A 16,084-nucleotide genomic window follows, 5' to 3' on the forward strand; every position below is an offset into this window, starting at 1 on the left:
GGAATAGGAACACAAAATGAATCTAAATATGTTCTCAATACCCTTCTAAAAACTCAATCTTTGTATACAAGACAAACAAATACATCAAAGCACAAAAAACACCAAAACGGCGGGGGTAGTTGCAGACAGAAAATAATGAAAATAAACAAAAACATTGACACTTTTCTTTACTCGTCATACCTGGACAAATAACTTTGACTCATAATAATGGTGAGCTGAAGAAGTGGAATGTTGGTAGCATTGTGTCTTGCCTCTTTCATTATTGGTGTTGTGGTTACCATTCTAATCCAGACATTTGTCATCAGAAGACGACTTCTTGCCATTCCTTTAGAACCAATTCCCCACAAGCCACAGTTCTGTCAATATAAATTGCCAAAGGTGAGAAAAATGAGATAGAAAACAAAAAAGTTTCTAGGCCATGTAAGTCCTAAAATGATAGGCAGTGTCTGCGCGACCCCACATGCGGGGACGAGTAGCCAAATTGGCATTCGTAGGCTACGCGTACCCGCTTCTGGTTTTATAATTGGATCTTGAATAAAACATGAAATAAACGCGGAAATTTACATTTATTAATCACAGAGATGAGAATCGTCCCTGGTTAGTTTTTAAATATTTTTCCTTTAAATATTAGCTATAATTATTGATATAATGTAATCTATGTTAAAAAAAAATTAAATGACAATCAAATTAAAAAGCATAACAAACAAATGAGAAAAACAAAACAAAATAAAAACAGTTTAAGTTCTTAAATAAAAATATAAATAAAATAGATTATATACATATATACTATAGGATTAAACACATTTTTTTCTAGAGGTTATTGATGTGTAAACTGGGGCGATTAACTCACAAACTGAATAAAAGTCTGAAGGACTTTTATGTAAAGTTTGTGAGTAAGCGACCCAGTTTACACAATAATAACCTCTAGAAAAAATGTGTTTAATCCTTATAATTCTTAAGCCAAAGATTTGCAATTTTTAATTAACAATTTTTGTTCATAGGCTACTATTTACCATCAAATTCACAATTGGTATGTTGTAACTAAAGAGTGAGCCGCCATATTGACTTTCTGAAATCCATAAATGTTCGATTAATGCAATAGAATCTAAAATGAAAAAGCACCTGCCTCAAAAACTTCATGATATCTGAATTTGAATTGTACAAGTAACAAAATAATCTTCAGACAGAGTTTTCATTCGTATGAAGTCATGTTATGCCATGACATTAACCGGCAAGACGATTATTCATCATATTTTGCAGAATTTTATTTTATTTCAATTACATACGTTTTCCAAGCTTTCTTAATGCATTACTTCTTTGTGTCATGCGTTATAAAAAGGAATAACAGTTATGTATTTGTTTTTTTAATCTCAATTTGCTTAGAACCCCTAGATCCCATGCATTTATATCGGGCATGAATAGATCACAGTGAAGGTTATGAAAGTAGTTTCGGCAACATGGTTTATCGAAGTGTAAAACAAAGCAAAAATTTCTAACAGACCAATCCAATTCAAGTATTTGTAGATATGCAAATCATAGAAGAATTATATAGATATAACACCAATTCAAATTAATTTATTCATCATACATAACATTGTTCATTTCAACCTATATATGAACCAGGGCTTCCAAAATTATTTTTTAGCCAGCCGTTCATTTTATATATTATCCCGATTTTAATCCCTTAAGACTAAATAAACAAAAGGCAATTAATGAATTATGGTAATCAGTTGCTGAGTTGGCCATCCCAATGATTGATATTTAAAAAAAACGATATTAAACTTTCTTTGATTCAAATTCGAAGTTCTGACGTAAACTGATAAATCGGCAGTGCGTCATCCGAAGTGTGCAACATCAGCGTACTTATATCTGCCTTAGACTCTTTATTTGTGCAAAATAACGTTGTCAAAAACTTTACTTTCGTTTTTAAATCTGAAACTTGATGTTATCTTGACAATGGTAAAACATGAACCAGAGACGGATATGTAAATTCCGTGTACGTTTGCAAAGCATGAATGAGTGTAAGTAGCTCATTCTATGTTATTTCTTCAAGAAAATATTCGAAATAAACGTGAGATAAAGGTATCAATGACAATTTTAGCATTTTTTTTAAGAAATTAGGATGCATAATTAAATTTCACACCTGGGCACATGCACATGCGCACACGTGTACTAGTTCAAACAGAGACATGTCTCTGGTTCAAACAACGTGGTAATGACGATTTTTCATTTTCACCTCTTTAATTTTTTCATCAAATCTTATTTGTTAATGTATTTCTGATAATTTAAATCTTTTTGACTAAATTAATTAGATGCAAACCGGTGAAATGTAAGAAAATAACTTTGAATAGACCGTTCAATGTCCGGTTCAAAATAGTTTACCTGTCACCTGAACAGGTAAATTTCAGCTGTTCAACAACTAATTAGCCTTGATTAAAATGAGAAGGTATTAAAGTAGGGGTTGTTTTGATAGTACTTAATGATCATGTCACTTTTATGACCGGAAATGTGTGGCTGTTAAAGGCAAAAGGTTGGGTCAAAAAGATCGCGAATTATGTTAAAATGACCGTCTCTTAAGAAAGCCTTGAAATCTAAAAAGTAGATGACCCTTTCGTGCTTTGCCCAGCCGGACTTTTACCGGACATTATACAAATGTCCGGAATATATGACAGTTTTGGAAGCCTTGATATGAACATCTGAAATATTTCATTATATTTCTGGTGCAACAGTAGAAGTAGTAAAAGATGAATCCAGAGTTCTGACTGGATATATAATTGTCAAATTTTAAATCTATTTTTACACATATGGAATTTGATCTTATTACTTGCTTCTTTAATTTATGTATACACTAAAGCTTTATTTTTAGTCATTTTAGATATTTTAAAATTTTGGTTTCTGTTTTGCATTTTTCTAGAAAATTATTTTCACACTCAAGTTTTTACATATCTTTTTATACGACCGGTCGTTTATTGGTATGACGTTGGCGTTGTCGTCGTCTGAAGACACATTGGTTTTCGCACAATCACTTTAGTTTAAGTGAATGGATCTCTATGAAATTTTACCATAAGGTTCAATACCACAAAAGGAAGGTTGGGATTGATTTTGGGGGTTATCGTACCAACAGTTAAGGAATTAGGGGCCAAAAAGGGGCCAAAAATAAGCATTTTTCTAGTTTCCAGACAATAACTTGTGGAACAGTGTATGGATCTCTCTGAAATTATACCACAAGTTTCCATACCACAAAGGGATGGTTAGGATTGGCTTTGGGGGGTTATGGCTCAAACCGTTTAGGAATTAGGGGCAAAAAAGTGGGAAAAACAAGGGTGCCCTGGTTAATGGACAAATACATTAGTACAAAACATAATTTAAAGCAGTGTAAGGGAGGTAATTCAAATACATCATTTGAATTACCTCCCTTACACTGCTTTTAAATTATGTATAAAGTAATGGTTAATGAACAATTAAGACAATTTAAAAGCAGTGTAAGGGAGGTAATCCAAATACAATGTTTTGATTACCTCCCTTACACTGCTTTTAAATTATGTTTGAAGAAATGCATATTTATAAAGGAAGACCAGTAAAAATATCTGCAAATGTTGCATCTTTTTTTTTCAAAAAAATCCATATGAAAGATTTGACACCATATTTTGAATTCTATTATAAAATAGATTAAATTAGCACTATGGTAAATTTAAATGGGTAATTATGGTTGCAAACTCCATTGGAAATTTGAATTGAAATTATGACCATATCTTGAGGGAAAGAATTTTTAAATCTTAGGCCTCACACATGAAATTACCACACTGTGCACTTTAAAGGAGCCTTTCAGCAACTGAGGTCTCTGTAGGAGGCCTCTTGACCTCTTTTTACCTGCATTGTTAAAGGCAAAAGCAGGTCTAGTAGCCACTTGAAGTTTTCTTCATGTTCTTGGCTTTTATGAAAGGGAATGATTATTACACCGGATGTGACCTTGAGAGGTCATACCAGTGTTATGTTGCCGCAGATATTTCCTTGCCGTTTGACTGATAACCGCGAAGGTATTTTGTATAATTAGGCGGATATTATCGCTTGTTATATATTAATTTCATCAATAAATATTCATGAAATAATTTTTACAAACATAGATAAATGATATGAAAATGTTTTGTCCTGAGAAAGATATATACATGTATCAATAACAGATCATGAATACCGAAAATTTGTGTTAAAGCATGCGGAAGAATATCAAAAATTAGAGTTTATTAAAAATTCTAGAATGAAGATAGATTTTAAATTTAGATCTCCACAGGGATTTTGTTATGTAAACAAACACAAATTGTGTGTATTGTCCAAGGTCAAGGTACTTTTAGCTAACATTATTTTAATTTTGCTTTTCACACAAGTTCAATTGATACATGCTTCTACAACCTGACATTTGACCATTCTGGAACGGTTAAGATATTACATTGGCTAGTTTGGAATAAGAAAAGCAGATTTACCATTCTAGAGTGTCTTACATTAAATTGATCTTTTTTCAATTGAATCCTTAGATGGAAAAGTAACAGTATTTTTTTATCGTATATTGGTATCACGTTGTCGTCGTCAGCGTCTTCCAAAGACAGATGGTTTCCGGATAATAACTTTAGTATAAGTAAATAGAAATCAATAAAATTTTAACACAAGGTTTATAACTACTAAAGGAAGGATGGGATTGGTTTTGGGGGTTATGGTCCCAACTGTTTAGGAATTAAGGGCCAAAAAAGGGGCCCAAATAAGCATTTTTGTAGTTTCCAGACAATAACTTGTGTTAAAGTATATGAATCTCTCTGAAATTATACCACAAGTTTCCATACTACAAAGGGATTGTTAGGATTGACTTTGGGGGGTTATGGCTCAAACCATTTAGGAATAAGGGGCAAAAAAGGGGAAAAACAAGTGTTTACTGGTTACAGGACAATTGAGACAATTTAAAAGCAGTGTAAGGGAGGTAATCCAAATCAAAATCAAAATCAAAATCAATTTAAATAACAATGTTTGATTACCTCCCTTACACTGGTTAAAAATTATGTATTAAGAAATGATGATTGTCTGAGATACTGACCATAACTTGGGGGAAAGAATTATTTTTTGGAATAAGGGAAAGGGGGGGAGGTAAAAAAAATTTGAGGGGGACAATTTCTCATTTCAGATTTCAGAAATTAAAAGAAAATTTCTTCAAATATTTTTTTTTTGGGGGGTTAATATTCAACAGCATAGTATATTGCACAAACGCAAAAAAACGGGGTAAAATTTTTTTTTGGGGGGGGGGGGGGGTGGGGGGTCAATTCACATAGTGTATTGCACAAAAGCAAAAAAATATATATAAATTCAAATCGTATAACCAATTTGAAGTTCTTTGACTACAGTTATTCTGTGTCAGAAACCTATTATGTGTCAAAAATTTTATTACAATCCAAATTCAGACCTGTATCAAGCGTGAATATTGTGTCCATTTTGGCCCCTACTTTTCAGAGTTGGACATCTGCGGTCGTATCCAGCTGCGCTCGGCGAAGCAATTTATTTTAGCTTCAAATGGTCTTGTAATTTTATATTGGTCTGGAGCTTGATAATGTTGAATTGTAGTGAGTAAGCAATTTTTACATCTGCTGTGTAGCCACTTCCTGTTTGCTGATGGTTTGAAATTTCACAAAACTCATTACACAAGGAAAATTTACATTCAATTATTTTCATTCCTTTACATTATATCAATGTAAGTACTTTTTTCATGTCCAGTTGAACATAGTTTTGGAAATTCATCATCATTTATGCTTCAATACACAGGTTACCTCAATCATTGGCATGCAGTGATGAAGGTGCAGACCAAGTATTGGTCTTCATGGTCTTGTTCCTGTGAGTAGTAGCAGTCCAAATTTGTCCTTTCCCATTTGGGCGTGCCACTCTACAAAGTTTACCTATATAGCATGTTTAGCTAGGCCCAAATTGTTTTAAAAATCTGCTAATCCTAGTCACTTAAGATTGGAGTCACATGCCATATGTCATGTTAGAACTCACAACCTCAGTGTTGACAGGCTAGTAGTGTTAATACATAATAATCATGATAATGAAGAGGGAGTTTTATGCTAAGCACCTTATGTATACTGTATGCAAGTACATATTCTTAAGAACTCATAGAATTTATTCTTTCACAGGAATTGTTGGCAGTAATACGTGACCAGGACCAGAAAGGATTGAAAGAATCATGTATAGCATTAAATTTGGTCATACAGTTTTTATTCAAAGAGCTACGAGATACAAATCGTGTTCGAAGGTATGGTTACCTATATTGAAGCTATTTATAATTGCTGCATAGTTCTCTTGCTTTTAAAAGTCAAGTTTGACAAAGGAGAAGGTACATTTTGGGCTTATTTGGACCTGTAAAATCTCTCAAAATAGAACATTGAGCACTATTAAAGTCAGATTTTTTAGGCATTAGAAGAAAAGCTTTCACAAAATGTGAAAACTAGTCAAACCATGAAGACATAATTTGACTGGAAGGTTATATTTTTGTGCAAACATATGCAATTTAAGAGCATTTTTGCTAAATTGAAAGAATCATAGACAACAAGCATGAAAATCACAGCCCAAATAATTTGTTTCAGTATATAAACACAAAATACTCTCACTGTTAATATATTTTATTTACCTATGGTTATGCTCTGACACTATTCCAAACATGTACAAGTTATACATGTTATACAGTCACAATTATGTATTACATCAACATTTTACTGATTTAAAAAAAAACAAAATATAGTCACTTTTTGGCCTTTAACCCATGAAAAATATATTATTAAATTTATTGTTTTATTAATACACAAAGATTCAACTTTCATGAATTTTGATTCTGAACATAAGAGATAGTTTGAAATCTATTTGATTTCATTTAAGTGCCATTTTGTTCCTAAATTATACCATCTCATTCTGTTTTCTGTAACACTTGGGAACCATGCATAATTATCTGTAGTTATTGAACTAGGCTCAATGGCTTATTCTGTGAGATAGTCAAGCCCAGCTACTCAGACGTGTAATTTAGGCTAGTACTCATTTCTGGATGCCTTTTTGTTTTTATGTGTCATTAGGTTGATGTCTCATTGAAAGATACTTCACTTCTCTTTTTATTCACATAATTTTGTAGACATACTTTATATAACAAGAAATTCAAACTATAAGGCCAAATAAAAATATAGTTGTTTTTTATGTCTCCCTCCCTACCCTTAATTTTTATGCCTTCCCTAATACACTTTATTGAATTTTTTAGTTATGTATTATTCAAGTTCAGGGCATTTCCCTTAAAATTTATACAGCCTATATGTTAATATTTTTTGTAATAGAATTATTTTACCTTCCTTGCTACTTTTCCGTTTTATTTGCCAGGAGGTAGTAAACTAATATATATATTTTTGTGGCCTTATTATTGGTACATGTATTATTATTTTGATTGCTATATTTGTATACAAGATTTATATCCATAACCTGAATATCTGTTTTATTTTCAAACAGATGGGTAACAAAGAAAATGAACATAGAATTCAACGATATGCTTCAGAGTACAACAGGAAAATTAATAGAAAAAATAACAGTAAGTATGAAGATAGTACATTGGTTTAAATACAAATAATTTGTCTTTTGCCAGACATATGTATTTAATGATATCATTTACCACCCTTAAGAAATGAGGTACATTTATAGATAGTGAAAGTTTTTATGCCCCGCTGTAGCGGAGGGGGCATTAAGTTTTACCCTTGTCCGTCTGTACGTACGTCCCAAAATTGGTTTCCGTTCTCTAACTTTAGTTTGCCTCACTTATACACAAAGTTTATTACCACAAAACACAGATCAAGTTTGAATTTTGGTGGCGTCACTTTTACCGTTCTAGAGTTATGCCCCTTTACAAATGGAAAAATTGCTGATTTTTTTATTTCCGTTCTCTAACTTAAGTTTGCCACAACCAAATATTATGAAACTTATACACAATGCTTATTACCACAAAACACAGATCAAGTTTGAATTTTGGTGGCGTCACTTTTACCGTTCTAGAGTTATGCCCCTTTACAAATGGAAAAATTGCTGAATTTATCGTTTCCGTTCTCTAACTTAAGTTTGCCTCTACCAAATGTTATGAAATTTATACACAGTGCTTATTACCACAAAATACATATCAAGTTTGAATTTTGGTGGCGTCACTTATACCGTTCTTGAGTTATGCCCCTTTACAAATGGAAAAATTGCTGATTTTTTTATTTCCGTTCTCTAACTTAAGTTTGCCACAACCAAATATTATGAAACTTATACACAATGCTTATTACCACAAAACACAGATCAAGTTTGAATTTTGGTGGCGTCACTTTTATTGTTCTAGAGTTATGCCCCTTTACAAATGGAAAAATTGCTGAATTTTTTATTTCCGTTCTCTAACTTTAGTTTGCCACAACCAAATATTATGAAACTTATACACAATGCTTATTACCACAAAACACAGATCAAGTTTGAATTTTGGTGGCGTCACTTTTACTGTTCTAGAGTTATGCCCCTTTATAAATGGAAAAATTGCAAAAATTTTATTTTCTTCTAAATATTAAGTAATTTTTAAATTGGAGTTATCTTCCTTTGTCCATGATTATAGTTGAATCAACTACAATTAATGCTTTATACAATGAAATGTTTAATTTTGACTTCCACTGATAAAACACAGATCAAGTTGAATTTGGGTAGTTTCACTTTAACCATTATTGAGTTATGCCCCTTTATAAATCGAAAGATTGCAAAATTTTTAGTTTTCATTCTGTTACTTAAGTTTGCCCTAACCAAACATTATGAAACCTATACACAATATTCATTACCACAAAACTAAGATCAAGTACAAATTTTTTGTTTCTGTTTCCTAACTTTAGTTTGCCTCAACCAAATGTTATGAAACTTATACACAATGCTTATTACTACATAATACAGATTGAGTACCAAATTTGGTGGCAACACTTTTACCATTCTTGAGTTATGTCCCTTTATAAACACAAAAATTGCTGAATTTTTCCTTTCCGTTCTCTACTTAAGTTAGCCTCAACCAAATGTTATGAGACTTACACACAATGCTTATTGCCACAAAACTCAGATCAAGTTCAAATTGGGAAGCGTCACTTTTACTGTTCTTGAGTTATGTCCCTTTATAACTATATGATATGCAAGCGGGGGCATCATCTGTGTCCACATGTGGACACTATCCACATTTATTTCTATCTTATTTTTTCTCTGATACATATTGTATAAATTTGTGGGATTAAAAAACCCAGAAATAAACACTGAACAGCTGAAAAAAAGGAAAAGAGCAAAAAATGCTCCTTGATCATATAAATTCAATGGAAATTTGCATTGTAAGGCTATCTGATGCTGACAAATGCAGTAAAAAAAATTTTATGAAATATATTTATATCAGTGATGTTAACCATGCATAGAGGGACATAAATTTACCCGCTGTCTTTCTGTCCTATTCTCTTCAGTGCTGAGCTCATGCCTACATTACTTTTAGATATTTATGAAATTCCTATTGAAGGTTCATATTAGCAAACTGCAAATTGTAAGTGCTCTCACAACCATATTTTTTGTTGAATTTTTTAAAAAATTTTAAAGAACAAACTTTTGGAATTATTTCCCTGGTAAATCAAAGTTTATCAGGCAGGCGCCAGTGTAATTCTGTTCTTTTTTTATCACCTAGAAATAATAAGCATCATATTAAAGATGGTCAGTTTTCTGTAGTGGAAAAGAAACTTAAGGAATGCTCATTTCAGTATAATGTTTTATTGAACTTTAGATATGACATCTAAATGCATTGTGAAAAATGACTGATCTACTATATCATGTATATAGTCTAGAAAGTCAAGAGAAACTGAAGAAGGCTAGTGGCCGCTACATCTTATACATGTTTTATTTACATCAATATAAATAAGACGTGGTATGAGTGCCAATGAGACAACTCTCCATCCAAGTCACAATGTGTAAAAAGTAAACAATTATAGGTCAAAGTACAGCCTTCAACACAGAGCCATGGCTCACACCGAACAGCAAGAATGAACTATAATAATATTACTTCTGCTAAGCCTAACAAAAGCGTAACCAAATAATATCATTAGGATTAACTATACTCCTAAACCCTTAATGTTATATTGCATGTTTAGATCATTGAACCAGTTAGCAAATTCATAAAGTTTATTACACATTTTTATACGACCGCAAACAAATTTTTGTGGTCGTATATTGGTATGACCTTGGCGTCGTTGTCGTCGTCGTCTCGCGTCGTCCGGCGTCGTCCGAAGACACATTGGTTTTCGCACTCTAACTTTAGTTTAAGTGAATAGATCTCTATCAAATTTTACCACAAGGTTCAATACCACAAAAGGAAGGTTGGGATTGATTTTGGGGGTTATGGTACCAACAGTAAAGGAATTAGGGGCCAAAAAGGGGCCAAAAATAAGCATTTTTGTAACTTCCAGACATAACTTGTGTGTTAGTGTATGGATCTCTCTGACATTGTACCACAAGGTTCCATATCACAAAAGGAATGCTGGATATTGATTTTTGGGGTAATTGCCTCAAAATTGTAGGAATTAGGGGCCAAAAAGGGGCAAAAAACAAGCATTTTTCTAGTTTCATGACAATAACTTGTGTGTAAGTGTATGGATCTTTCTGAAATTGTACTACAAGGTTCCATATCACAAAGGGAAAGCTGGAATTGAGTTTGGGGGTAATTGCCGAAAGGTTAAGGAATTGGGGGCCAAAAAGGGGCCAAAAATAAGCATTTTTCTAGTTTCCAGACAATAACTTGTGTTCAAGTGTATGGATCTCTCTGAAATTGTACTGCAAGGTACCATACCACAAAGGGAAGGCTGGGATTGATGATGGGGGTAATTGCCTCAATATTTTAGGAATTAGGGGCCAAAAAGGGGCAAAAAACAAGCATTTTTCTAGTTTCAGGACAATAACTTGTGTGTAAGTGTATGGATCTTTCTGAAATTGTACTACAAGGTTCCATATCACAAAGGGAAAGCTGGGTTTGAGTTTGGGGGTAATTACCATAAATGTTTAGGAATTTGGGGCCAAAAAGGGGCCAAAAAACACATTTTTCTAGTTTTCAGACAATAACTTGTGTTCAAGTGTATGGATCTCTCTGAAATTGTACTGCAAGGTACCATACCACAAAGGGAAGGCTGGGATTGAGTTTTGGGGTGATGAATCATAAGGGGGTTCAAAAAATTGGGGGGGGGGGGGTTTGTTTCCTTTTTTTTTTCTTTTAAAATTTTCCATTTTAAGTTGGTTATTTCTGATTTATATTTAAAAGCAAATAATAATGATATGGTAGGAGATACACACCAAACAGGATGTGTAAATTATTATATAATAAGTTTTGTGCAATAGCAAGAAATTTTCAATTGCACAGTATTGCACAATAACTAAGAAATCTTCAATTGCACAGTATTGCACAATAGCAAGAAATATCCAATAGCACAATATTGCGCAATAGCAAGAAATTGTCAATTGTACAGTATTGCGCAATAGCAAGAAATTTTCAATTGCACAGTATTGCACAATAACTAAGAAATCTTCAATTGCACAGTATTGCGCAATAGCAAGAAATTGTCAATTGTACAGTATTGCGCAATAGCAAGAAATATTTAATTGCACAGTATTGTGCAAAAGAAGATACTTCGTATAAATTGCTTATTTCTTGACCAATTTCAATGGGGTTTTATTCTTGAATTCTTGGGGTTCTTTAATATGCTGAATCTAACCGTGTATTTAGTTTTTGGATTTTGTGCCCTGTTTTTAAATTGGTCCACATTGAGGTCCAAAGGGTCCAAAATTAAACTTTGTTTGATTTCATCAAAAATTAATTATAGGGGTTCTTTGATATGCTGAATCTAACCGTGTATTTAGATTCTTAATTTTTGGTTCCGTTTTCAAATTGGTCTACATTAAGGTCCAAAGGATCCAAAATTAAACTTAGTTTGATTTTAACAAAAATTGAATTCTTAGGGTTCTTTGATATGCTGAATCTAAACATGTATTTAGATTTTTGATTATAGACCCATCGGGGTCCAAAATTAAACTTTGTTTGATTTCAACAAAAATTGAATATATGGGGTTCTTTGATATGATGAATCTAACCATGTATTTAGATTTTTGATTTTTGGGCCCCGTTATCAACTTTGTCTACATTGAGGTCAAAAGGGTCCAAAATTAAACTTTGTTTGATTTCATCAAAAATTGAATTCTTGGGGTTCTTTGATATGCTGAATCTAACCATGTATTTAGATTTTGGATATTGGACCATAATAGGTGAATGTCCAATTTAAAATTTTTAAGTTCTTAGACCACATTCATTCTGTGTCAGAAACCTATGCTGTGTCAAATATTTAATCACAATCCAAATGCAAAGCTGTATCAAGCTTGAATGTTGTGTCCATACTTGCCCCAACTGTTCAGGGTTCGACTTTTGCGGTCGTATCAAGCTGCGCCCTGCGGAGCATTTTATTTTAAGACAAATTACCTTTATGTTTGATACTATGAATTTTATGTTTTTTTAATCAATGATTTTTTTGTCTATTTAAGTTAAGAGATTTCAATTTAGGACCAACATTTCCTGTTATAAATTGTGTTACTGTAGACACAGTAAAACTCTCAGAGGATGAATCACTAGAGGTATGTAACTCAATTATTGAAATGCAATATTTGATGATATCAGCAGATTAGTCTGAAATACAAACGTAATAGGAGACTTGTAGGTTATTGGTTGTTGAAGGTTGCTTAGTGCACCAGTAAGAAATATTACAAATTAACATGCATATTCAGGACTATTACATTTATATGAATATACCTACCATACTGGGTCTGATTTTGAACATCTGACATGGTCACAGTGTTCAGAAAGACCACCAGCATAACTATTTCTTTTCTTTTTTCCCAGATATACAGTTACTTTTTTATGCCCCACCTACGATAGGTTTAGGGGCATTATGTTTTCTGGTCTGTGCGTCCGTCCGTCCGTCTGTCCTGCTTCAGGTTAAAGTTTTTGGTCAAGGTAGTTTTTGATGAAGTTGGAAGTCCAATCAACTTGAAATTTAGTACACATATTCCCTATGATATGATCTTTCTAATTTTAATGCCAAATTAGAGTTTTGACCCCAATTTTACAGTCCACTAAACATAGAAAATGATAGTGCGAGTGGGGCATCCGTGTACTATGGACACATTCTTGTTTAGAAACAAATATGTTGCTGCACTGTTGTAAATATCAGTAAATGCATCATAATTTTCAATTGAAATTAGAAACAATGAATGCTTTTTTGATATTTCTTTCCACCTGGGTCATATTTGTGTTTTTATTATACTTAAACATTTTAATATAAGGTTTTATCAATTGCAGGAATTAGACATTATGGCAGATCTTGATTATACTGGTGGATTTCAACTCGCCATAGAAATAGATCTAGTTTTTAAAAAGTGGGCATATTTATCTGTTACGGTTACAAAATTGAAGGGCATTGGCAGGTTACAGTTTACACGTAATCCTTACACACACTGGTCTTTTACATTTTATGAGGTATGTTTATAGCAATTCATATTCAGTTATTACTGGCATTGATTTGGAGTGTTTATACTTGCTAATTATGCAAGATCACAATGAAAATTCCAACATTTTCTTTCTTGAAATTTTTTGAAAGGTAATTTCAAGATATATGAACCTTATATAACATCTTCAACATTTAGTTAATATATAAGGTATAATATTTTAAATACAATTACACTTGTTTGTTTTCATAGCTGTTTGTTTAATGATGTCAGTATTCTATGATATTTGACATCTCCATTATTAAGTAAATATATAAGGTATAATATTTGAAATATAATGATGTCAGTTTTCAAGGAAATATTTTGGGAGCCCCTGTGCAAAGAGATGCAGAATTTTTACACAACATATGGCCAATGAAACATGAACCATGGCCTTATTGATACCACAGTTATCTATGTACCAAAGGAGATAACCCTCTTATGATGGAAATGGCAATTAATTTTTCAGAAATGAGGTTCAGAAAATTTTATTTTCTTATAAGTTAACAATGGAGCTATACGCAAGACAGACTATTTAAAAAAGATATTGCATTCAATATGTTTCCTAAAAGTTTAGATATAAAATGATAATAAAATTACACTCATAAACTCATATTTGCAAGTTTGACTTTTACATTTGAAATCCAAACCTTGTTGTAAATCTGCAACAGAAAGATGAAAATGATGGATTCTACCTTTGTGTGTTGTATAATTTTCAGTAATTTTGTTTGTGCTTCATGTTATCAATAGAATTTCTTGACTTTTTGTAAAGAATCCAGTTGTAGAATTTGAGGTGGAATCCAAATTTGGAGGCCGTCCTGTACCACAAGTTACCTCTCTGATCATTAGTCAGGTTTGTTTCTTGTCAGTTCATTTTAGCCATAATTTCTATATAAATTATATGGATTCAAATTGTCCAAAACAAAACTACAATGAAAAATGGAACAACACTAAACATTTTGTTATTGTCTTGGTTGATATCAGAAGACATCCTAATAGGAAATTTCTAGGATGTGGCAATTATATAGGTTTTGATTTAGATAATTGATTTCAGCTGAAAAATATTGAAATTGAAAATCAAAGATCTGAAAAATAATAAATAATCCTGTTTCAAGATTTTGACAAATTCCTTTGCTAATATTGCCTGAATTTAATGAACAAGACCTAGACTTACAATTATTTGATTTGTTTACAGATAAAGAGAATTCTTAGAAAAAGACACACACTGCCTCATTACAAGATGAGATATAAGCCATTTTTTATCCCTCCTGACGAATCCTATAATCCAAAAGACATTTCTTTAAAAGGAAATCTAATAGGTGAAGGCCAGCTGGAGGTGAAGGTCATTAATTGCTCCGGTTTGTTAGTAGAGCATGCTGAGAGATATCTATTTTGTACTCTGAGTGTTGGTAAGTAGCTTATGTTTGATCTTATATGAAAGAATGGTAGCTGTAAATATCCTCTATCAACAACTATTGTTGATGCAGGGATCAATAAGGTATATTTAAAAAAAATAACTCCTCCTGAAACTTCTTTGTGAAATACTTATGTTAACCACTTACAGTGTAGACAGAGATTTATTGTCTCTTTAAAAAAAGAGGTATAATTATAATTTTAACAAATATTTTTTTATTTGTACAAGTATTTTAATTTTAAGTACTATAAGATATTTTTTTAATGAATTTATCATGTTTATGTATATCAATAAAGTTTTTTTTCAATTCATTTTAATGTAACTATCATTGCATTACATACATTGTAATGTCAAAGGTTAATTGGTTTAATAATGTGTGCTTACCACAGCCCTATAAAAAAATCATGGGGAGAATTGAAAATACACTATATAAACTGCAACATAAAAATGCGGTATACCTATTTCAGACAAATTACGATGGCTTGAGTATGAAGAGTTAAGAAAGAAAGTATGGGTAGTGTACGAAGTGAAGATAATAAAAGGAACAGCACAATCCATAGGACTTACTTTTAAAGATGATTTCATGTTGGAGAAGTATGAAGATGTGGTTGTCGTTGACAACGTAACTCCTAATTCCCCTGCTTCAGCCACTGATATTAGGAAGGTAGTGTACAATTGATTATTCAGAAAATTCATGTATTGGCAAATTACACACAACTTTTTAGAAGTCATACAAAATTAATTTACAAAAAAAATTGGGGTGCTTTTATGAGGTTGGAATGCTGTTGATCTTCAAGCGTCAAATGTCCGTTTTTTCGCTACCGTTACCATCAAATGAACCTTAATAATTTATCGTCATTCGTAAAATCTCATTTTGTAGCTACCGTTAGCATCAAATGGAGTAAAATATTTATCGTTAACGTTATTTTAACAAATATTTTACCGTCATTCGTCATGTGGGGTACCCCATTCCTACCCTCTTTTAGAACACTGAATGCTGATTGTAGATTATGTTACTTTTAAGCTTTGAACAGAAAGGAAATATTTTGAATG

The 16,084-nt window shown here is 32.2% G+C and overlaps 1 protein-coding gene across 1 annotated transcript in view; it reads left to right on the forward strand.

Moving 5' to 3' along the window:
* Positions 1-207: 207 nt before the first annotated feature.
* LOC127714908 (PDZ domain-containing protein 8-like) overlaps positions 208-16,084 on the forward strand; it is a 45,767-nt gene continuing 29,890 nt past the window's right edge. Inside the window, exons 1-8 of the mRNA XM_052220932.1 lie at positions 208-378; positions 6,168-6,286; positions 7,519-7,597; positions 12,619-12,708; positions 13,433-13,609; positions 14,390-14,470; positions 14,813-15,026; positions 15,499-15,695. Of these exons, the coding sequence (XP_052076892.1) occupies positions 229-378; positions 6,168-6,286; positions 7,519-7,597; positions 12,619-12,708; positions 13,433-13,609; positions 14,390-14,470; positions 14,813-15,026; positions 15,499-15,695 (1,107 nt within the window). The 5' untranslated portion in view covers positions 208-228. The remainder of the gene's footprint in view (positions 379-6,167; positions 6,287-7,518; positions 7,598-12,618; positions 12,709-13,432; positions 13,610-14,389; positions 14,471-14,812; positions 15,027-15,498; positions 15,696-16,084) is intronic.

This window comes from Mytilus californianus, unplaced genomic scaffold (assembly GCF_021869535.1).
Source record: "Mytilus californianus isolate M0D057914Y unplaced genomic scaffold, xbMytCali1.0.p SCAF_9, whole genome shotgun sequence".
NCBI classification, from domain to species: Eukaryota; Metazoa; Mollusca; class Bivalvia; order Mytilida; family Mytilidae; genus Mytilus; species Mytilus californianus.